We start from the raw sequence: 21048 nt of genomic DNA on the forward strand, positions 1-21048 counted from the left end.
TACCTGAGTAGGTGTGATGGTGTCGGCAACGGCGACATTATCGCACTCCTCAAAATTCTCAGCAACAGCATTCCAGTCGAAGCCGGCTCCGCTGATACTTTGCTCGACGTTGCTTCCGTCGGTGCCCGTGTGGTCCATATTGTTGTTGGCAGCTTGGTCGTCGGAGTGCTGTTGAGCTGCCTCTTGGGGCTTCTTGTTGGTGCACAGCGCAGGTAGGCCTTCAGCAGCTCGTGCTTGGTTGACCCGGTCGCGCATGAGAGAAAAGTAGTCGTCGGACTGCGGATCTGTCTGCAACTGGCGTTGCTCTTGCCGCAAGTTGGTAGCTTCCGTCATGGCGACAACGATGAGGAGGCTTGTAATCGAATGTCGCAAGAAGAGCATGGTTACTGGGTCTGGTTGAGCTTCCGAGTTGACTGCACTTGTGGGTTCGATGGTGAATCGAGATATGAGGTGAGGTTGCCTGTAGGCTAAGCATTGGCTATAGCCTGTAAGGTCTATAGGGCACCAACGGAGACTGAAAGCAGCCTTTCCTCGCGATAGTCGTCACAGTGCACGCCTCAGGAGTTCCTGACATTTTCCAGACCGTAGTTTGATCTGCTCGGTGCGGTTAAATCAGCGGAAGCAGCAATTGGTCCTCTCTATCGGTGTTAGATTCGTGCCTTCCTATTTAGCAATGTCTTCATGTAGACGCCAGAGCGAAAGGATCGGACAGCCTAAAAACATTATGGTCGTGCGCAAGTTTGACCATGCTACATAATTACAGTGCAAGCTGTACATCGCGCCAGACTACGGAAAGCCGCTACAGTTCATGTAACGTTAATGTGCGGAGCATGGATCGATCATTCCTTGCGCCACCGATAAATCTGCAATTGTCGATTGCGGCACGAATGGGATGATACATCGAATTCATTTGAATATGCACATTGTTTGAGTATGTCTGGCGCAGAATTTAAATCAGCACCCTAAATGTCGACAGGAGGGAAAGCAGCTTCAAAACGTGCAGCAATTGTGCACATTAAAATTTTTTTTTCGAAAACCTTGTTTAGCCGTCATAGTCTTTCTTCTCAAACAAGGACGGTGGTAAGAAGAAGGCCAGCAGTGGGAAGAATCAACGTGAAGAACGTGAAGCTGCCTAGCGTGGATAGTGCAGCTCAACCCCGTCGTAGGTCAGAAGGACGTGCTACGCCTCATCAAGGAGATGCATCGTTCGACGACATCATACTGAGCGGAAACTATACGCGATGGTCCACCGCTATGTATGTTTCTCCATGTCTAGTTCCAGCTATGCTGCCTTTCTTGATTGTCAAATACACCCCTACCGGTACACAGTCGCCAGAAAGACACTGTTGAGCTCCTGGGCACATCATATCTGCCGGGCTTTAGAATTGCACATGCTGGGGATGCCGCTAACGTGCTGCCTATCGGAGTCTGCACGTGTTCAGGCTTGGCACGGTTGCACTTGTTTAACAAGACGCACACAGCACTGCTTGATACCCTTGCGTTCACTTGCAACTCTATCGTACACTTTGGTATGGTGTTAAATATATTGAGTTGTTGGCTATCTAGTGCTGGTGCTGGCGACGAAATTTTAAATCAATTAATAAGAAGCTTACGACCAAGTACGAAGCACACGTGGATCAGTGGAGGATCCTTACTGGAATCGCGCCCGCTTCCACGCCGACGAACCGTTGCAATCCATGAGCTCTGCCATTTCGATGCCAATCGTGTCGCTTGCATTTGGGCTTGTCATGCCGTCCCATTCACTGCTTGTATCAGGAGATTCATCGTCACGCGGCCGTTTAACACGCAACCCCCAACTTTGGCGCTGTTTCTCTATCTGTCTTGGGTGAGCCGGGAAGTCCACCCCGTAGAATTTGCCCCCGCAGAGAATAAGCTGCATTTCCTTCTTGAACTGCTCGGGGTTTTGTTGCAACTGCTGAGCTGCAACGGGGTTCAGAACGTATTCATCACCAGGTTCCAGGAAGATTAACTGAGTGAAGGTAGCCAAGCACCATAGCAACAGACAGCACCTTTAGTCCTCCAATCAATCCCGCCATATCTTATGCAAAACACTCCTAAAAAATCTCACCTGCAACCCAAGCAAGACTGTATTGATGCTGAGAACAGGGCGCCAATCCTTGCCTAGGATCGGCATCATCACCTTGCCTGTTGCCATATCGATATTGGGATGCCACACCCTGCACAAATTATGCAAACAACACTTGTAAGCGATAGTTCCGTCATCTACAAACAGATCACCAAACAATCCTCACCTTGTAAGACACCTCACGCTAGGAGCTGCCGCCACATGCAGGAAACACAGAACAAATAAACACACTCAGATGTCAGTACTGCATGAATCTACCACAAAAACCAGCCCTTCCACAGCCTCCTCGACGAAAGATCGTACCATGGAAGGGGTATGTCTTGGGAATCTCCACGAAGAAGGTGAAATCCCCATTGGCGAACGGGCCCGACACGTCAGCGATGGAGATCGTGAAGATCAGCTGCAGCATGTTGTTGGCGCCATCGGGGAAGTCCACTCGCGTCTTGGCCTGGCTGCAGGTGAACTTGGCCTTGGACAGCTGCAACAACTCAGCACCAGGTCAGTTTACCTCAACGCAGATGCATGCACTGACACCAGAGCGCGTACCTCGTTCACGTCTTTCCGCACTCGCAGCGCCGCAAAGTCCGAGCGCATGTACATGCCCGGCGCGTGGGGAGGAGGCTGCTCTACCAGCGTGACTGCAACTGGTCCAGGGAGGTCCCGGGACGTCTCTCTACCGCGGCGTCTGCTGGAGCTCTCCGCTCGACGCGTGCGCAGCCTGTGTTGTATGTCTTCTATGCGTGCTGTCACCGCTGATGCTGCTCGTATAGTCGTCTGGCGGCCGCGCTGGTGCTGATGTCTTGGTGGCGACTTCCCTTGCCTCGCCGGTCTGTGCTGAAGTACTGCAGCTTTCGGACAAAACGCCAGTAGCACTCTGCTATTGGTAGATATCAGATCCTTTTTTCGACCAATGAAAGAGCGTAGAAAGCGGTCAGTGTTCAACATCATACAAAACGCCCAGAGGGACGAGGAAGACCGCGCTCTGCTCCCTTCATGCCGCCCAACGGGGGAGACGCGGCGCCCGCCGCTGCCGCGCGCAGCCGACCGCTGCTGCACTACAAGGACCTGGGCCTGGGTACGCAGAACCGCAAGGTGCGCTTCACCTGCGTGCACGCGTCCGAGAACTTCCTCGCCTGCGGGTGCGTACCGTATCCTATGCGCATCGAGTGCGCACAAGAGTGATGGTCACCACTGCAACTAAAGTACTGACCTACGTAATCCCAATTCCGCATTCTGGCGTCTCGCCCGCCAGCGCCAACAATGGCAGCGTGTATCTGTACGCGACGTCGGCGCTGAGCCGCGGAGAGGGCGACAGCCGCGCCAAGTACCACCTGGTCAAGATGATCTCGCCGCCCAGCAACGACCGCGTGGCCGTCACATGCCTGAGCATCTGCCCGCTGCAGAAGCGCCTCGTGGTGGGCACCATGCGCGGCGTCGTGTACGCCATCCAGCTGTCGGACTACCACAAGATCGGCGAGAAGGTCGAGTTCTCGCACGACTTCCACGCCGGTTTCCCCGTCACCTGCTTCCTTTGGGACCGACGCGGCACGAGGCTCTTCTCGGCCTGCAACGCCGGCCTCGTGTGCCAGACCGTGCTGCGCGCCGGCATGTCGGCGATCTTCGGCAGCACGGACACGGAGCTGCTGCTGAAGGAGGAGACGGGCATTGTGCAGGTTCGTACTGGAGAGGGGCTTGCAGCGTAGTTTTCGGGGTTCAGGTGCTGATGTTGTGGCTACTTTTCTTGGACTTATGCAGTTGGATCTGGCGAAGAGCGAGCGCTCGTACATTCTGATGGTGTCGTCGCAGCTGCGCGTGCTGCTTTTGAACCTTACGTCTGGAGATGGTAGTGCCGTTCAGATCGGCACGAAGGCGCGCCAGGGGGCGTACGGAGCGTGCTTCTTTACGAGCCTTAACGTTGAGTCGATCGACCCGGCGAAAAAGCGGGAGATTCGAGTGTTTTCGTCGCGGCCAGGACGACGGGTATGGGTTGCAGACCCGCAGTCGGGCACGGTCTCGTCGACGCTTAAGTTCTCGCTGAGCAAGAACCCTTCGCAGTTTCTCCAGAGCCCAGAGTGCGCTATGGAAGAAGGTAGGGGTTCAAGTTGCTTGAAGTCTGTTGGTATTGCACGAGAGGCAAGGCGTCGCATGGACCTGAGATAATGAACTCTGATGTTTTTTGTTTTAGGAATTCAGCCTCGAAACTTGACCATTAACAAGCTAGGTCGATTTCAGTTTTTGCAGGACCCTCCCTATGCGCCCCAAGATGTGAAAGATGCAACCACATTACTCGTGAGCTGGAACGTTGGATCAAGTGTGTTGTTCTTCCTCGATCCTTTTGCTGTCGAAATTGTCGAATGGCATCTGGATTTAGGCATTATTCATGACTTGAAGGTATGCGTCAACTAGGTATTCTGTGTGTGAAAACCAAGCTGTGATACTGAATATGTTTGTGGCGTGTAGATCGTAAATGAAACTACGCTAGTTGTTCTGCACGGTGAGGCACCAAAGGTATCGTTGATTCAGTCCTGCTCGGCTGACCAGTTCCTTCAGATTTATGGCGCGGATGATATGAAGAAGGCCGTTGAGGTACGAGTTTGTGTGCAGTTTGTATGCGTCTCTGTGATCTAAACGAGTGCCTGTAAATTCTATGTAGCTTGCTATTGAGTTCAACCTAAACGATGCCCTCGTTGTCGATTCACTCCAAACTCAATGGCTGGCCTATCTGGAGAAAATTGGTGGAAAATCCGGGGAGTATGAAGAGCTGACTACAGCCCTGAAGACACTAGCAGAGAAGACGAAGGCGCTGGAAGAGGAGTACAGGGTGGCAGTGGAGTCCGGTCTGCCAACTCCTACTGACTCGCAGCCATTGCAGATTATTTTCAAGCAGCGCCCGCAACAAGCAATAGGTGCAGCTTCATCTGATTTGTTTGCTAGTCAGGGAGACTCGACAGATACGGAAGTAACCCTGGCGACTGGTAGCACTCTTCACAAGCCGATTGAGTACTTTGAAGTGTTGGCACCATCGGATCAGTCGTACTCCAAGAGCATTTGTGCGCCAGATGGATCCTTTATGGATGCAAGGCTAATGGATATTCCGGAGTTGCCGCGGGCGACTTCCGTGCTGCCCGATGACTTCCGCGAAAATTACATGGAGGAAGTCATGGAGGAGGTTAAACGGTCCGAACAAATCCGGAATGAGGAAGGTGCTATGAACATGAACCTCCTGCCAGCACTTAAAGATGGTTCAACGGCAGCAGCAAAAGCATTCTCAACATTTATTCCTGGCAGTAGTATGCTCACGCACCTGATTGATGGGTCCATGATCACTGACCCGTTTGGTCGATCTGATGCGTCTGGTATTTTCAGTGATTTTCCTGAGTTTGATGACGACGAACTAGTTATCGATCCAGATCCTCGTCTGTTTCAACGGAGGTATACACATGGCCAAAGATTTAAAACAGACACAAATGAGTGCTCTGTGTTGCGAATTGCCATGTCGACGATAGGAGAAGCCGACGAAAGTAATCTGGATACGGAGGTGCTGATGGAAGCGATTTCCATGGATATTTGGGACTCCAATCTTAAGTATACGTCAAACTTACCCATCAGTGAACAACTAAACCTCCCAGAGAGCACAGTGGACGCAAAAGAAAATGGAAACGCCTACACCGAGAGGAGTACACTCGCAACCAACCAAATTCGTGCCAAGAAGGACGTCACCGGTGGGGCGCCGCACGATACGAAACCAGCGTTAATCGAGAGCTTGAAGGTGCACACATCGATTTCAACAGCATCGTCATCTGAAGCGTCTACGCCAGTTAACAAATTTAGACAGCGTCTTGTGCATCGAGCATCAATGTCTCCAGATACAGGCCGTGCTGCTCAGCGAGCAATCCAGAAGCATTTTGGGGCAACGCCAAGTTGTGAAATTAAGCTTAAGTGCATGGTAGGCGGTCGAATCGCTGTCTCACCGGAGCTGGAACCCACCATTCGGCGTGACGTCAGCGAGCTAGTATCGGAACTCCAGGCTGCCTCCGCTACAGCCGAGAAAACCAAACAACTCACCCAGAGACTGTGGCCGGCATCAGGAATTACGCGAGTATGTGCTTGTCTTGCCAGCTTATACTTACTGCAGGGCGACATGGGTCAAGTGCAGACGACAATTACTTCGTGGTTGAACTGTTTTGATCCAACTGCCCAACACGAAGAACCAGAAGGAAACGATGAATCCTTTGAAAATAAAAATGAGCTTACGAATAGCTCCACAACAATAGCTGGGTTTGCTCGCGGAGAGGCACTTGTAGATGGCGACGGCCTCCCATTAACAAGGGGTGATTGGAACTTGGTGCGGACGCTGGTGTCAATATATTTCGCCATTCGGGCGGCGGGGTCAAAGCTACATCTGCACCCTTTGAATCCAGAGGACCATGCGAACGGCATGCTTTATAGATTATATGAAAGCGAGATGGGAATTACCTTGACGCTGGAGCCGCGTTATCAGTGGAATGACGACGGTGCCGATTCTGACATTGACTCATTTACAGCAGCTGAAGCTGAGGCATTTGTGGCCAAGTACGGCGTGTACATTAATCCGGACCTTGCTGCTGAAGTCTGCAACCTTCGCCAATTTACGGGTGCATTGAAGATTGTGTTGGATGAGGTTGTATCTAGTGCTGACATGGAGGAGACGTATGGTGATATTGTGAGCTGGATATCGGAGAAAAAGAGTGATAAGGCATTTGCAGCATTAAAAGAGCGCGACTCGCTGTGCTTATTGCTACACCTGCTGGACATATTGCTGAAAAAGTGCCCCGAGGAAACGATCGAAATATGTGTGAGTAAGTACCCCGTTTTGTACCCGTGGAACATCGAACAGGCTCTTTTTGGCACGGAGCTGGACTGGGAGGCAATTGATGAAAGTGCAGACGGAATCCGTGAAATTTTGAAGCCGAATACGGTGGACCAAACGTCCAAGTATTTCAGATACCTAGTGCGACTTCTTGAAGAGAGAGGCGACGAAGCTGGGAGAGATGCACAAGTTGTAAGCCGATGTTTGGACCTTTGCTTTGCTGGCAGCGCTGTGGTCGGCGATCTATTCAAAGAAGAGAAAAGATCCAGCCGCGTTGCGTGGGTTGCATCACTTGTTCGCCAACCCCACAGGTTCATGTATGATCACGATAAGTGCTGGGCAGTGTTTGCAAAGAACAATGCGTTCCCTGCTCTCATGGAGTTGGCGATGCTATCCTTGCAAAACGAAGGGGATTCGGCCGCACTTGATCGTGGTTTCAACGAATTGTCAGAGCTGGTGACGCTTATAACGAAAAGTGAAGAGCTGTTCGTTTTCGATACACTTTTTGCGCGGGTGGCAGTCCTGCCACAAAACTCCGAGAATTGCTTGTCCAAGGTTTTAAACCAGATTCAAGCATCTGTATCCATCGAGAATCGTAACGAGCACCTGTTCTCTGCTGTCATTCACGCATTGCTGAACTCAGTAAACCTTACCTATGGTATGCGTTTGCTTGCACGTTTCCCACTGTTGTTTGCGACCACACCACTGCAAACATATCACACGATCGTTGAAACTCATGTGCTTACCGAGCGCCAAAAACATGAAATCTTACAAATTTTGGAGATTGTTGACACCAACGCGTGGGCGTCATACAAGGAAGACGTGTCTGCCACCAGCTCGGTGTCTTTTGCTCCGCAGCTGGCAGCTATCTTGCAGCTTGAGATGGGGACGCTTTATCCAGCGATGACCCGAGAACAGTATGAAATGTGGGAAGTCAAATGCAAGCAGTATGATGATGAGACAACAGCACACCGGATGAGTAAGGTCGAAGATGCAGGGGTGGACATCGGCCCTCTCTCCAAGCCGACCAGCCCGCAGCGTAACAAAAATACCAGAGGAGCAACATCTAGGATGTCAATGAGTGCAGCTCCCATTGCCTGTCGATCCTTTGAGTACCGGAATAGTGACTGGGGAGGTGAGGTGCAATTGCACGACTCCACCTGCGGCACTTGCGACCTGCCTGTGGTGATCATCAGCGACAGTAAGCTTGTGTTGTGTTTTGATTTGGGATCGAAAGCAGTGAACTAACAGTTTGCATTTGGCTGTGCGCAGACAACTCAAACTTGGATGTGGTGCTGCTTCCGTGTGGTCACGCCTTCCACGAGCAATGCTTAGAAGACAATTCATGCCACGTCTGTTTAGAGGAGAATCTGAGCACCCTGGATTGTCTGTGACCGGTTATAAGGTTAAGAAAACTAGTAGATTAGGTAAGTTTGCTTTTACAGAGATAGCTCACACGTTAATTGGTGTTCTAACCATATTTGTTGTTACTCTACCCGGTGTTATGTGGATTGTGCAGGCGGCAACGCGTACTTCAAGTATGGTGTTGCTTAATATTGTTACTGTTGTCGAGCAAGTGACTGCTAATGTAGTGGACTAGTTTGCGGCTGCGTTGAGGACTTTTTGCCACGCTTGCCGCGGTTCACGATAAGTCCCACCAATTTTTTCCGCATGTTCCGGTCAATCACGGTTTCGTCATCTCCAGGGTCTAGTACGGTTGCTCCTCCGTTCGTGCCGTCCTCAGCCTCGTCGTTGTTATAAATGCCGCCTCCGCTTACAACATCGTGGGCAGAAGTGTGATTAGGGCGTCTTGTCGAAGCGACCTTGGGCTCTTCTCCGGGAGGAGGTCCAAGAAACGAGGACCTGACGACACTCGATCGTGACTTCGGGCGAACCCGAACATTAGCCGGTGAAGCGGTAGTGGATGCCATGCGTAGAATGAAGTGTTCCTCGGTCTCTGATGGCGCAGGTGCGCGTACAGAGCTCTGGTGAACTCCAGGCTTGTCGTCAGTGGTAGGGGCACCGCCCATGAGAACGGAGCCGGAACCAGAACCGTTGGAATTCGGAGTTGTCTCGGATCGATGTAGCTCGCGCTCAGCCTTTTCGCGATTGATGACATCCAGGACACGATTGAGCTTCTGCTCCATGAGGTGCAGTAGGTCGGGAGTCGGCGTTTCCATGGCTCGGCTGAGTTCGTGCTGATCATCGTAATCTAACGAGCCGTGCACCGTACTGAGTTTTGCGAGGCATTTCAGCATGCACGCGCGAAATGCGTCCATCAGGACGTTGGCTCGGTTGCACTTGTCCGCCAGCAAGGCAGCTTCTTTTTCCGTCTCCTTGAGCCGCTCCGATGTCTGGTCCATTTCCTGGTAAATCGTTCGTGAATTGGCTGCAGCGCTGCGAAGGTGGCTTAATGTTTCGTTCAGCTGTTTGTGTCGTTCACGCAGCTTGCGCATGCGTGCATCGCTAACAGTGTGCTCCTCTTTAAGTGCGCGTAGAGTCTCTTCGCGGCCAACATACTTGGAGATGATCTTGTCGACATCGTTCGTTCCAGCAGCCTCGATGATCTGCTTCAGCTCGGCCTCCACGCGCATCAACTTTCGGTCCGTGTCCGAAAGCTCTTCCTGAATTTCGGAGAAATGCGTCATCTGCGCAGACGATTCACGGCGCAAGCGGCGAGATTCCTTCTGCTTGAGCTGACCCAAAGCTGCTTGAACATTTTTCTTACGTGATACTTCACGCGCCTCGAGAATGTCCGACTTCAAGCGGGTCTGCTCAACGGCGTGCTGAAGATCGTCTAGTGCTCGAATGTTTGCTTGCTTCTTTTCCCACCAGTCCGTGTAGAGCTGCTTGTACACACTCTCAGCAGCCGATTTTTCTTGGCGTACAGCTAGGAGTCCTGTCATGGCGCTAGTTAGCTCTTGTCGCAGTGCTTGCAATGCTTTCTCTTTCGCCAGAGTCGCTTTCTTCGCTTCTAGTGCTTCTCGTGACAAGCGTTGGATCATGTGGTTGTACACCCCGCGGTCCGTCAACTCTTCCTCGAGCTTCGACTCGTAGAGCTGCAGAAACAAAGATCAATACCACATCTTGCCAACACGTAGATCAGATGAGTAGCAGCATAGCGTACCGCCGATTTGTTTTCGATGTTGGCCATTTGAGACTTCGTTTGCGAGTTGTCTGCTATGCGGCCGTGGAGAGTCATCGTCATATTCTCCACCTCTTCCTCAAGTTTCTGCACAAACACTTCGTTAGGGAACACAGCTAGCCCCACATATCCACAAAAGCGTCACTGATCCCCACCTTGATCTCCTGCTCCTTGCGCCAGTTCGCGTTCTTGACCGTGTCATGCTCCTACTCAACGCAAATAAAAAACGCTTAAGCGGACTGCAGCACAGCAGCTCTGTGCAAGCAAATATCTCTTACCCGGCGCAGACTGGCGACCTCGTCAACCTCTTTCTCCACAATGTGCGTCTCGTCCCCCACCGCGATGCCAAGGGAGGACAAGTACGGCTGCACCGACGGCGCTGTCACCTTCCTGAACAGACACGTGAGAGACCGCGTTCGTCCAAACAGCTCATTCACTAGGTGTATCCTACATTTTATTAAGCCCTCGTCGCGGAGAGAGCATCGACTCCGTGGCTTTGGCATCCGACGTCGCCTTCGTTTCGCCCCCCGTGGTGGACAGCCACCGCTGCCTGCCGCCAAAGGTGCCTCGCGTCCTCTCCGTCTGGGAGCCATCGTGCGGCGGGATCTGAATGGTCAGCTCGTCTTCTTCTCGTCCGTCCATGGTGCCACTGGCTGCCTCCACCTGGTGAACCTCACTGTTGCTACCAAACACAACGCTCAATCAATCTCGCTCGGGCATTCCTGCATCAAAACTATCTATTTTTGGCCTGACATGTTGAAGCGCTCGAAATAGAACTTGTAGCCATCTCTCACTCCACATGGCTCCCCCCGTCCAAAACGATATCTATTAGCAGAGACCATCCCTCCGACTATCAGTACAGCTTTAGACCGGCGATGCTGACCCCCAGCGACTGCCAGTGCGGCCACGCGCACGGCGGCGAGCACGACGCGGCCGACAGAGAAGAGCAGGAGGAGGGAGAAGAAGAAGAAGAGGCCCAGCCGTCGCCGACATCTCTGGCCTCGCAGCTGTGGCAGCCCTGGCGGCTCATCGTCATGAACCCGCTGCCCGTGTTGGTCGCGTTCGTCATCTCCAACACGGTCTTCGTGACTGTGGGAGGGCTGCTGCGCGTACTGGCCCGGCTGCTGTCCGTGCCTGGGCTGCTGGTGGCGCTGCTGCTCGGCCTGGTGCTGGCCGTGCGCCGGGTGGCGTCGCTTATGGCCTACCCGGGCCAGTTGAAGTTGGTCATCCGCGAGGGGGAGGCCAACTTCGCCCGGCTGACCAAGCGCCGGCTCCAGATCTTCGCCGAGGCGGCGGCAGAGCTGGCGGCCGTGCTGGACCCCACCTCAAGCAGCAAGCCCACGCGGCTGCGCTTCCTGCAGGTGCACCAGAACTTCACGTTCGCGCTGGAGACGCTCATGCTGCCGGTCATGCGGTCGCTGGAGGTCGTGGAGCGCGACGGCAACCTGGGGGCCAATGGCGTGAAGCTGCTCCGGGTGCTGCGCGAGATCGTCAAGGTGAACGCGCACAAACTGTCGGAGCCCTGCTCCAAACTGTGCTCGGCGTCGGAGAAGACGTTTGAGGCGCAGAGGCTGAAGATGTTCTCGGGCGACGAGAAGGACAAGGTGAAGGCGGAGCCGACGCCCGCCAAGGAACACCCGCGGATCAAGTTGTTCGGAGGAACCTCGAAGCCGACGCTGAAGCGATCGACGACCGTCGACTCGGCGTCGCTGGAGGCGGAAGCAGCAGCTAAACTGAAGCCGGCCGAAGCCGCGCACCCCTTGGTGACTTTTGCCGTTGCGGTGCGACGTCTTCAAGCTGCGATTCCATTGATCGGGCGGCCTCAGACGGATGCGCCTGCTACTAGAAATGTGACCTGGATCGCCAAGGAACTCTGCCGCGGCTCGACCCCGGAGGTCGACTACATTGCGACGCTTGAAATGCTCCGCGCAGACATGACCGTGCGCTTTGTACGTTGGCATTTTGAGTACTTTGGTGCTTTCGGAGAGATGCTCTAACCATATTGACTATTGTGACACCTTGCAGAATGCCGAGCAGATCTGGATCCCGGGCTACAAGGGCCACCAGGTGGACGCAATGTTGATGCCACCAGCGTCAGGAGGTCGTGACTCCGTTGACCGCCCCGTTGTCATTCTGTGCAACCCAAATGGCGGCTTGTACGAGTTCCACCACCTTCAAATGGACTGGATCAAGTTTTATACGACAGATTTGGACTGCCACGTTCTTGTGTACAACTACCGCGGGTACGGGCGCTGCAAAGGCTCGCCATCTCCTGAAATGCACAACCTAGACGGCCTCGCAATTGTAAATTTTCTCATCAACGAACGTGGCATCAAGAAAATCGCTGTCCATGGTGAATCTATCGGCGGACTAGTGGCGACTTATTTGGCGTGCAAGTCTCCACACGTGAGTGTGCTCGTTGCAGACCGTACGTTCGCTACGGTACCAGCGCTGGCTCAGCGAATGATTGCTAGGTGGGCTGGAACAGTGGTCGACTGGGTAATGCGCTGGGAAACCGACAACGTGCAGAACTACCTAGATGCAACCTGCGCCAAACTTTTGTGCTCAGATCCGTGCGACGAGATCATCTTGGATGGCGCTTCGCTGAAATCTGGCGTAGCCCTAAGCATTGAGCTTGGTGACACCATGTTTAGTTTGCCCCGCCAGCGTGAAACTGATGGCTCACCCGCTTCACTAGCATCACCTACGAGTTGCGCACGCAAGTTCCGGACACGTTTAGGACCTCGTAACATGCGTCGCGTCAGCGAAGCAGCGAGTCGGCCGCAATTGGGCCAGCCATTGACAGAGACTATCGTGGCTCGCTTCAGCGAAGCTGTTTTATCTGTTGGTAGGCGCGCACTAGAATACACGAGGCGCCGCGATAAAGAGGAGGCTGAAGGTCACGAAAGTAAAAAGGCTCTTGAAGAGGCAAGGTCCGGTCAGAAAGATTCTACCTCAAGCCACGTTACCATTTCGGTAGAAGACGCTGAAGCCTCAGCAGCCACAGCAATAAGTGAAGATGCTACTGAGCATAATCCGATGCTTTCGACAGACCCGACAGTTGCTCCAGCATCCATTACGACTACCGCTGCATTCCCCGACGAGCTCATTGCTGTGGTTTGGATGCAACTCGCTCGTTTGGATGGATACTGCGGCCAGGTCCTTCTTCAAGCTGCAGAGAATGGCGGCTACGATAAAATCCGTGCCTGGACTGCTTCGTTGCTGACATGGGGTGGTCGCGTAATCCCCGACCGGCGCAACGCACGGTCACTAGAGCCTTTTGATCGCGATGGCATCTTTATTGTACCTGTTACGGTCGCTGAAGTGCATGCCACACTACAACACCTCGTGGAGCGGTACCCGCCTCTGAAGTTTGACTACGACATCGGCTTCGTGGTGGTCATGATCGAGTACTTCCACGACTCTCTGCAGCGACGGTGGCGTCACCTGGATAGCGTAAAGTCCGATGAGCCCAGTGCAACAAGTGAAGCCTCACAAGGTGGCAAGAAGGGCGATAAACCTGTGGCTCTAGATCAGGCAAAATCGTCAGTTCCATTGGTGATTAACACTGGCGACCCGAAACTTGGCTGTCTGCTGCCACTGCATTGCGGTCATAACAAAAACTATGAAGACACAGAGAAGCAGGCGCTGATAGGTTTCCTCCGGCATGTAGGCTTCGTAGGACCCGCGAAATAGACGAACATCGATTTGAACTTGATATCCATCGAAAAAGATACGCGATCTTTGAAGAGGCGTATCTTGGCGCTACGCTTGACAGGCATCACAGTGATAGGAGAGCAAGCATGAGCACTCTTTGGATGCTGCTTTGCTGCCTTTTAGGTGTCGCGACACTTGTTGCCGCAGGGAGTTCGCAGCCTTCTCTGCCCATAGGTACGCATACCATTGGCACACGCGCTTGGGGTGGACTGTCTATTAAACTGTGTTTGTTTTAGGAGAATGCGTCGTGAAGGTGCCAGCTAACATTGATACCCAGGAGACAACTTCATTCGCCATCCGATGCCGGTTGGCTGCGTTTGGGCCGTACTTGCCCGAGGAAAGCAACAGTTTGAAGGTGGTGCTAGCGCCTGGGAAAAATATGCTCGCATGTTCTCCGTTGGAGGATGGCCCAGCCCACTCAACTTTTGAAGGAGCTGCGGTGATCGTCCGCCGCGGCGAGTGTTCTTTCCAGGAGAAATTGGCACATGTGGCTGATGCAGGTGCTGCTGCGATGGTTCTCGTGAATTCGGAGGATGCCCTTATATCCCTCAGCAGTCTTGAGTATGATCGTAGTACTGCAACTGCAGTCTCAGTGACGAAAAGTGAAGGCGAACGACTGATTAAGTTTGTCCAAAGTCAAGCGGATGATTTGCGTGGAATGGAGATGACAATGATAGCTCCAATGGATCTCATAAGCCAAGCGCGTGCGAGACTACAATTTCTGGTGGATATCAATACGCCTGTAGCGATATATGAAGAGTATTGGGACATCGCAGAACAGCTACAATCCGTTGTGGGGACTTTGGACGAGCTGGTGGAGAGGATACTGTTGGAGAATTACGACATCTGTGAAATGTTGCAAGACGCGGCAATAGCGAAAGAGTTCGTCGAGTTCTTTTTGTGGAGTGCCAAACAGCTTTCAAAATGGGGTTTTGCTACCCAAGCATCACTTCATGCTTCGGTCGCTGCTGCTGTTCTGCAAATTCAGACCACGACACACCATAAACAAAAGCTAACCAGTAAGGGCCGCTTATTACTTCAAACAGCGGCGCACCGTTTAATGGAAGCTGGCTACTACTTGCACAGTACGATCCTCCTACAAAGGATACTCGATTCTCGTGGCACTCAACCCGAGGACGCTGTTCGGTGTCAGTTATCGTTTGTTAAATTTCTTCAAGGTGATTTGACGGCAATTCTCTTTGAAGCGAGACGATGCAGTGCCTCACAGCTTGATATCAGTATTCCAAGTCTAGTGGTGGCAAAGAAAGCATTCCTTCGACTGACAAAATCCAAGATATCAGCGCATGACCGCCTATGCGTGGAAGTTGCTGCGGGGTCAGTAAACGATACGAGTCTGGCTTTGTCTTGCTGTCGCTTGGCAATGGACTCTCACGGGTATACCGGGTCACTTTCGCGAGAATTCAGTAGTGAGTTCATTGATGAACTCTTTCACTCGTTGGTTATGCTGGGAGTTTTCCTGGACGAACTGGGTCCGTTTAGTGAGTCCTTGCAATTCTTCCGTTATGCTGCTCGATTGTGCGACGGTGATCGAACCACACTCGAGGTACGAAATAGTTGCTTTGCTCGTAGACTTGAGTACTTACCCAATTATTTTTTTTAGCTTCGGCAACACCTAGCTGTGCCAATATTGTTTTCATCTCAAGTCGAAATGGACAAATTGGTTGGAGAGCTGAGGAGCAACTTAAAAGTATTGACGGAAACAGCTACTACAAATACAGTGGTTGAAGAACGAGTGATCTCCCTGCTGGGTGATGCAGATAAAACCGTTGAAGTACCCAATCAAAAGCCTTTAGAACTACGACCTGAGGCTGCGGTATATCTTCAGTACACCATAACACCTCCGACAATGTTTATCGGCTACCAGGTACAGTACGATTTTAGCGGAGAGTACTTGATGTTGCATCATTGATATTGAGAGATTTTGTTTGTGCACGCAGGGCATCAACGTTCTCCCAATCCAGCGAGCTATATATCAGCTCCGATCATCTCTTTACCCAAGTTTATCGTCTTCATTCGATCACCAAAGGGATTATTTCGATGGAATTTTGTCTGCTGGGGGTCAGCAACGCCGGCGGATTGGATTTATTTCCACTTGGTTTCGCGTTCACTCTGTGGGCAAACTGCTGCTAGGCGTTGTCGAAAATCTGGATCGAACCAAGTTTCACGTGACCATCTACCGTTGCGTGCACTTCCTTTCTGACTCAGACGTCATCACGGAAGACTTCAAGAAAGCAGCAGATGAATATGTTGAACTCCCGGGAAGTCAAGATGCTGCAGTAAAAACTATTCGAGAAGCGCACTTGAACGTCGCCATCTTTCCTGAGCTTGGTATGGATGAGTGGACAGTTTTGCTTTCTCACCACCGTGTAGCCCCCATTCAATGCGTTTTCTGGGGGCACCCAATCACTACTGGCAACCCAAACATCGACTACTTCATTTCCTCGGAGCACTTTGTCTCCGAGTCCTTTGACGACTCAGTGGATCGAGAAAACGTATTGGACGAACACTTACCAGGCTATCGTCGCTCGTCGTTCTCCGAGAAAATTGTACTATTTCGCGGTCTCAGCACAATATTTACTGAGCCTAAACCGCTCACAGCGGAATCGAGAGGAATAACTCGGTCAAGGTTATACCTTCCTGCTAACCGCAGGCTGTACGTGTGCCCACAGGTGTGAATTGCATGCGTTCAAGGTTGGACTTTTCTAGCAAAATTAACATTATTGGTTTACGCGCAGACGTTGATGAAAATGCACCCAGCATTTGATGACGCTCTGGCAGGGATTTTAGAGCAAGACGACAAGGCAATTATTGTGCTGCTAGCCTCCGAGACTCAGACAGTCTGGACGGAACAGTTGCGCAGGAGATTTCGACAACGCCTTGACCGGGTACTGCACTTCCTTTCTCAGAGATGTTATATATTCGCACCAAGTAATTCTGATGTCTACATGTATACGCAGAACCATCGGCGCGTGTTGGTTTTGCCGACTCTTCTCTTTCCTGAATTTCAGGCGCTGTTGGCACTCGCTGACGTTCTCTTGGATCCGTTTCCGTTCGGCGGTGGCGTTACGACGCTTGACGCACTTCATTTGGGCATGTAAGGTCTAGCACAGTGGTTATTTTGCTGATCACCACAGTAGCTGACAAGAAGTGCTGTCGTGGTGTATTACAGCCCCGTGGTGACTTTGCCTTCCGCGCAGAGCGTCGTGCACCTCGCTGCAGGGTTCTTGCGCTACATGAACGCCTCGTACTGCATTGCCAGCTCGCTGGACGAGTACGTTGACTTAGCGATCCAGATCGCGACGGATCATGACGATATTCGACAGCGATTGCTGGCACACCGAAGCGACATTTACCAAGACGTCAGCACTGTCGACGATTGGAACACATTCTTGAATACAGTCACCCCGGTGGAGCAAGACAGGACTCCGTCTCAGTAGCTGTTAGCTCTAGTTGCTAACTATGGCTCGATTCATTTGCAGTTTTTTTTTCTTCGTGCATTTCAAGTGCACAACGAGTTTGGTGCTGGGAGGAGGAAGGACCCGGCGGATTCGTCAGCGCTCCCCACCGAGTTGACCCCGGCTTCAACGAGTCAAAGCCACGCAGACACGTCCGTTGAGTAAACGCCGTCCATCCGTTGGTGACGTGCAAGGCAACTTCAACGTGACGAATCGTTTCCGGCTCCCAGACGGGCAAAGCTGAAGCTCGGTAGATAGAAGATCCCTCCCGAGTCGGAGCCGCTGCTACATGACCATACTATTCATACATGCACAAGCGCTCTCGCCCCACACCCCCCCGAGAGCAAGAACGCCTGCGCTACCTCCCAAGCAAGGCAACCAGGGCAAACGACACCTTCGTGCATGACGCGGCTCGATGACGCGCTGGCTGTATACGTCAAATGAACGCATTTCTTTCGCACGACCCTCCGCAACACGATAATCAGACAAGTTCACAACAAATACCAACACCTCCCACTAGCATCCATATCCACATACACAATCACCTCCACCCCGCCACAATCAGGTTAAACAGTTTCCCGACACCGTCGGAATCCCGCCGGCACATCTCATTTCACCATGCCCAAAGTCTCCACTGACGTCGACACCAAAGTCTCATTCCTCATTTTGCCGACTCCACTCCACTTCAAACCCCACATCACCGACAATGGCAATGGAACTCAAGGACCTGGCGCCTCTCCTGCTTAAAACCGAGCGCGCCAATGGAGACGTCAACCCCACCGTGCTCACCAACGTCCTGCGTGGTGGCAAAGCTGCCAATGACCGCCGCAAGGAGCTGCTGCAGGTGATCGAGCGCCACCCGGTGCTGTCGGACCGCGACATGATGTACCGCAACCACGACGAGCGCTACAACTTCGGCATCAAGAAGGCCTTCCACTACATCAAGCTGCTGCAGGAGGGCGGCTACACGGACCCTGTGGACCAGCAGATCCTGTACTCGGCCATGGGGGAGCCCACGGCCATCGAGGTGCACCGCTCCATGTTCGTGCCGACGCTGGAGAACCAGGGCGACGACGAGCAGCGCGCCAAGTGGCTGCCGCTCGCCAAGAGCTTCAAGATCCTAGGCGCCTACGCGCAGACGGAGCTGGGCCACGGCTCCAACGTGCAGGGCATCGAGACCGTCGCCACGTACGACAAGGCCTCGCAGGAGTTCGTCATCGACTCGCCCACGCTCACGAGCCGCAAATGGTGGCCCGGCGGCCTGGGCAAGACGGCCAACCACGCCATCGTGCACGCGCGGCTGTTCCTGGACGGCAAGGACGTGGGTGTGCAGGCCTTCCTGGTGCAGCTGCGGTCGCTGGAGAACCACCAGCCCCTGCCGGGAATTGAGGTCGGCGACATCGGCCCCAAGGTCGGGTTCCAGCCGATCGACAACGGCTACTGCGCGTTCCACAAGGTCCGCGTCCCCAGGGAAAACATGATGATGCGGTACGCCAAGGTGCTGCCGGACGGGACGTTCGTCCAACCCAAGAGCGACAAGCTGGTGTACTTGACCATGGTGCAGATTCGCGCGTACTTGATCCGTTCACTCGGACAGGGTATGGGCATGGCCACGACAATTACTACGCGCTACAGTGCTGCTCGGGTGCAGGGTCGCAAGGCCCCCAGTGCTGCCAAGGGCGAGTTTCAGGTGCTGGACTACCAAAACCAGCAGCACGTACTGTTCCCGTACATTGCCATCTCGTACGCCGGCTTCTTCGCTGGCACGGGGCTTATCGGCATGCACGACTCAGCGCTGGCGATTGTCAAGAGCGGGGACGCGGCATTTGGCGCCAAGCTGGCTGACCTGCACGCTGTGTGCTCGGGACTGAAGGCGTGGCTGGCTAACCATGTGAGCGATGGTATTGAGAACTGCCGCCGTCTCTGCGGTGGACATGGCTTCACGCACTCGAGCAACCTGGGTCACTTGTTTGCGGAGACCGTGGGTGCCTGCACGTACGAGGGCACGTTCGACGTGCTGGTGAACCAGCACGGACGCTACCTGTTGAAGGCGTTGCTCAGCGGCAACAACCTCCCGGACAGCCCCACGGCCTTCCTGGCTAACGCCAAGGCCCACTCTAACCCGAGCCTGCGTTGCAAGGCGCAGACACCCCAGGACTTCGCCAACCTGGAGCTTCTACTCGAGGCCTTCCGCGTCCGTGCTAGCCGCGCCGTGCTTACTCTTGCTGCTGATATGAAGGCTAACAAGAACGACGCCAACGCGTGCATGGTCCAGCTTACCCGCGCGTCGACGGCCCACGCTGAGCTTCTGCTGCTGGAGGCGTTCGTGAACGGCCTGAGCTCGATCCCTTCCGGCAAGGAGCGCCAGGCCGTGACGCACCTGTGCGAGCTCTTCGGAGCTTGGCTGATCACCAAGACTGTCGGCGACTTCCGCGAGGACGACTACATTTCGTCTAACCAGGCCGTCATGGCTCGTCGCCAGCTTGTGAGTCTGCTGCCCGTTATTCGCAAGAATTGCGTGCTGTTGACCGACGCCTGGGACTTCACAGACTTCGAACTCAACTCGACCATCGGCCGCTACGATGGCGACGTCTACCGTGCGTTGGTGCGTCGTGCTGCCGACGAACCTTTGAACAAGACGCAGGTGCCCGAGTGCTACGAACAGTTCCTCAAGCCGCTCTTGCAGTCGACTCTGTAGACAATAGTGTGTGGTGGTGGAATTGATGTATGCAGTGGAGCGACCCTAAACAACTGAAGTGCTGCATTGATGGCATTGGTTGAAGTAGTCGGTTGGGGTTTGTTTGTCAGGATATGGCTGTCAGATGCCAACGATAAGCACCTCTTTGACGGTAGTAGTCTATTGAGCAAGCAAGTCAACCTATCATGACACAGGATAATGTGAAGATTCTTAAACAGCAGCAAGGAAAACGAAATCGTGGTTAACTACAAAAGGTAACAAAACCCAAACGCAAGACACGCTACATTTACACATATATGGGTGTGCTGTAACACCAAGAAATCCCCTCAGCTTTCACAATCCTCCTACAGCAAGTGGTCCCCGTCAAGACGGGGTCTTGGATCCGATGCTGTTTACAGGTCGCACGATTCCGTAGCGCCCACAGCAAACACCTGCACCCAGTGGTGCTTGTTAAATGTGTTCTGGCTGTACGCGTACGCTGAGCCCACCATTTTGAAATTGCCCAGGATGTTCTGGCGGCCCTCGCCCTTCATCCAGTTGTTGAACACGGTTTCGACGTCAGGAGAACCTTCATCAATGTTCTCCTTGACGTCGGTGCACTTGAAGCCAGCGGCGGCCGCGCGCTGCACAGGGGTCGAGTTGTCCGTTCCGTTGTCCGACATGAAGTCCGTCGTCGACTGGTCCTTGACGTGGCGCTCGGCTGCCGCCGTCAGCTTCTTGTTGGAACAAAGCGCCGGGAGTCCGTGAGAAGCACGCTCCTTGTTGACCCGTGCCAGCAGAGCTGCAGCGAATTCGGTGTTGTCCGTCATTTGGCTCAGTTCGCGTTGCTCCTGGCGGAGGTTGGTAGCGTCGGTGACACCAGCGGCAAGAATGAGAAGGAGAGCGATCGAAGTCTTCATGAAAGCCATAGTCGTTGTGAGAGGATGTGTTGCTGTGATCGGAGGATGGAAGGTTGGAGAATGACGAGGTTGTTATTGAGCCCTTCGCCACGGGGTCAAGCCAAAGAAAGCAGTAGGTTGGTCGTCTCTGCTTATAATAACAACTAAGAATGAGCCT

At 53.2% G+C, this 21048-nt stretch overlaps 7 protein-coding genes across 7 annotated transcripts; 4 read left to right on the forward strand and 3 right to left on the reverse strand.

Annotated features, from left to right (window-relative positions):
• Positions 1–1651: 1651 nt before the first annotated feature.
• Positions 1652–2707, reverse strand: IUM83_04040 (putative ubiquitin-conjugating enzyme E2; the record flags this gene model as incomplete). Its single annotated transcript, XM_067928080.1, has 5 exons — positions 1652–1990; positions 2090–2198; positions 2274–2298; positions 2411–2585; positions 2654–2707. 5 exons carry the CDS (start codon positions 2705–2707, stop codon positions 1652–1654), a joined length of 702 nt encoding a protein of 233 aa, XP_067793726.1.
• A 393-nt stretch (positions 2708–3100) lies between these two features.
• Positions 3101–8510, forward strand: IUM83_04041 (Hermansky-Pudlak syndrome 5 protein; the record flags this gene model as incomplete). The annotated part of the gene is made up of 11 exons (XM_067928081.1): positions 3101–3246; positions 3360–3780; positions 3863–4196; positions 4293–4498; positions 4568–4693; positions 4761–5539; positions 6557–7148; positions 7773–8157; positions 8229–8308; positions 8362–8383; positions 8476–8510. 11 exons carry the CDS (start codon positions 3101–3103, stop codon positions 8508–8510), a joined length of 3126 nt encoding a protein of 1041 aa, XP_067793870.1.
• A 29-nt stretch (positions 8511–8539) lies between these two features.
• Positions 8540–10743, reverse strand: IUM83_04042 (Large proline-rich protein BAG6; the record flags this gene model as incomplete). The annotated part of the gene is made up of 5 exons (XM_067928082.1): positions 8540–10015; positions 10084–10188; positions 10257–10307; positions 10380–10491; positions 10553–10743. The coding sequence occupies 5 exons, from the start codon at positions 10741–10743 to the stop codon at positions 8540–8542; spliced, it is 1935 nt and encodes a 644-aa protein (XP_067793980.1).
• Positions 10744–10976: 233 nt separating this feature from the next.
• Positions 10977–14082, forward strand: IUM83_04043 (putative alpha/beta hydrolase BAT5; the record flags this gene model as incomplete). Its single annotated transcript, XM_067928083.1, has 4 exons — positions 10977–12050; positions 12127–12344; positions 13942–13992; positions 14055–14082. The coding sequence occupies 4 exons, from the start codon at positions 10977–10979 to the stop codon at positions 14080–14082; spliced, it is 1371 nt and encodes a 456-aa protein (XP_067793981.1).
• Positions 14083–16580: 2498 nt separating this feature from the next.
• IUM83_04044 (O-linked N-acetylglucosamine transferase OGT) lies at positions 16581–17276 on the forward strand (the record flags this gene model as incomplete). Its single annotated transcript, XM_067928084.1, has 3 exons — positions 16581–16724; positions 16797–16933; positions 17009–17276. The coding sequence occupies 3 exons, from the start codon at positions 16581–16583 to the stop codon at positions 17274–17276; spliced, it is 549 nt and encodes a 182-aa protein (XP_067793725.1).
• A 724-nt stretch (positions 17277–18000) lies between these two features.
• IUM83_04045 (putative peroxisomal acyl-coenzyme A oxidase) lies at positions 18001–19992 on the forward strand (the record flags this gene model as incomplete). Its single annotated transcript, XM_067928085.1, has 2 exons — positions 18001–19098; positions 19168–19992. The coding sequence occupies 2 exons, from the start codon at positions 18001–18003 to the stop codon at positions 19990–19992; spliced, it is 1923 nt and encodes a 640-aa protein (XP_067793982.1).
• A 392-nt stretch (positions 19993–20384) lies between these two features.
• On the reverse strand, positions 20385–20801 carry IUM83_04046 (SCP-like extracellular protein; the record flags this gene model as incomplete). The annotated part of the gene is made up of 1 exon (XM_067928086.1): positions 20385–20801. One exon carries the CDS (start codon positions 20799–20801, stop codon positions 20385–20387), a length of 417 nt encoding a protein of 138 aa, XP_067793871.1.
• Between the last annotated feature and the right edge of the window lie 247 nt (positions 20802–21048).

Source organism: Phytophthora cinnamomi (assembly GCF_018691715.1).
Source record: "Phytophthora cinnamomi strain GKB4 chromosome Unknown Contig27, whole genome shotgun sequence".
NCBI lineage: Eukaryota > Oomycota > Peronosporomycetes > Peronosporales > Peronosporaceae > Phytophthora > Phytophthora cinnamomi.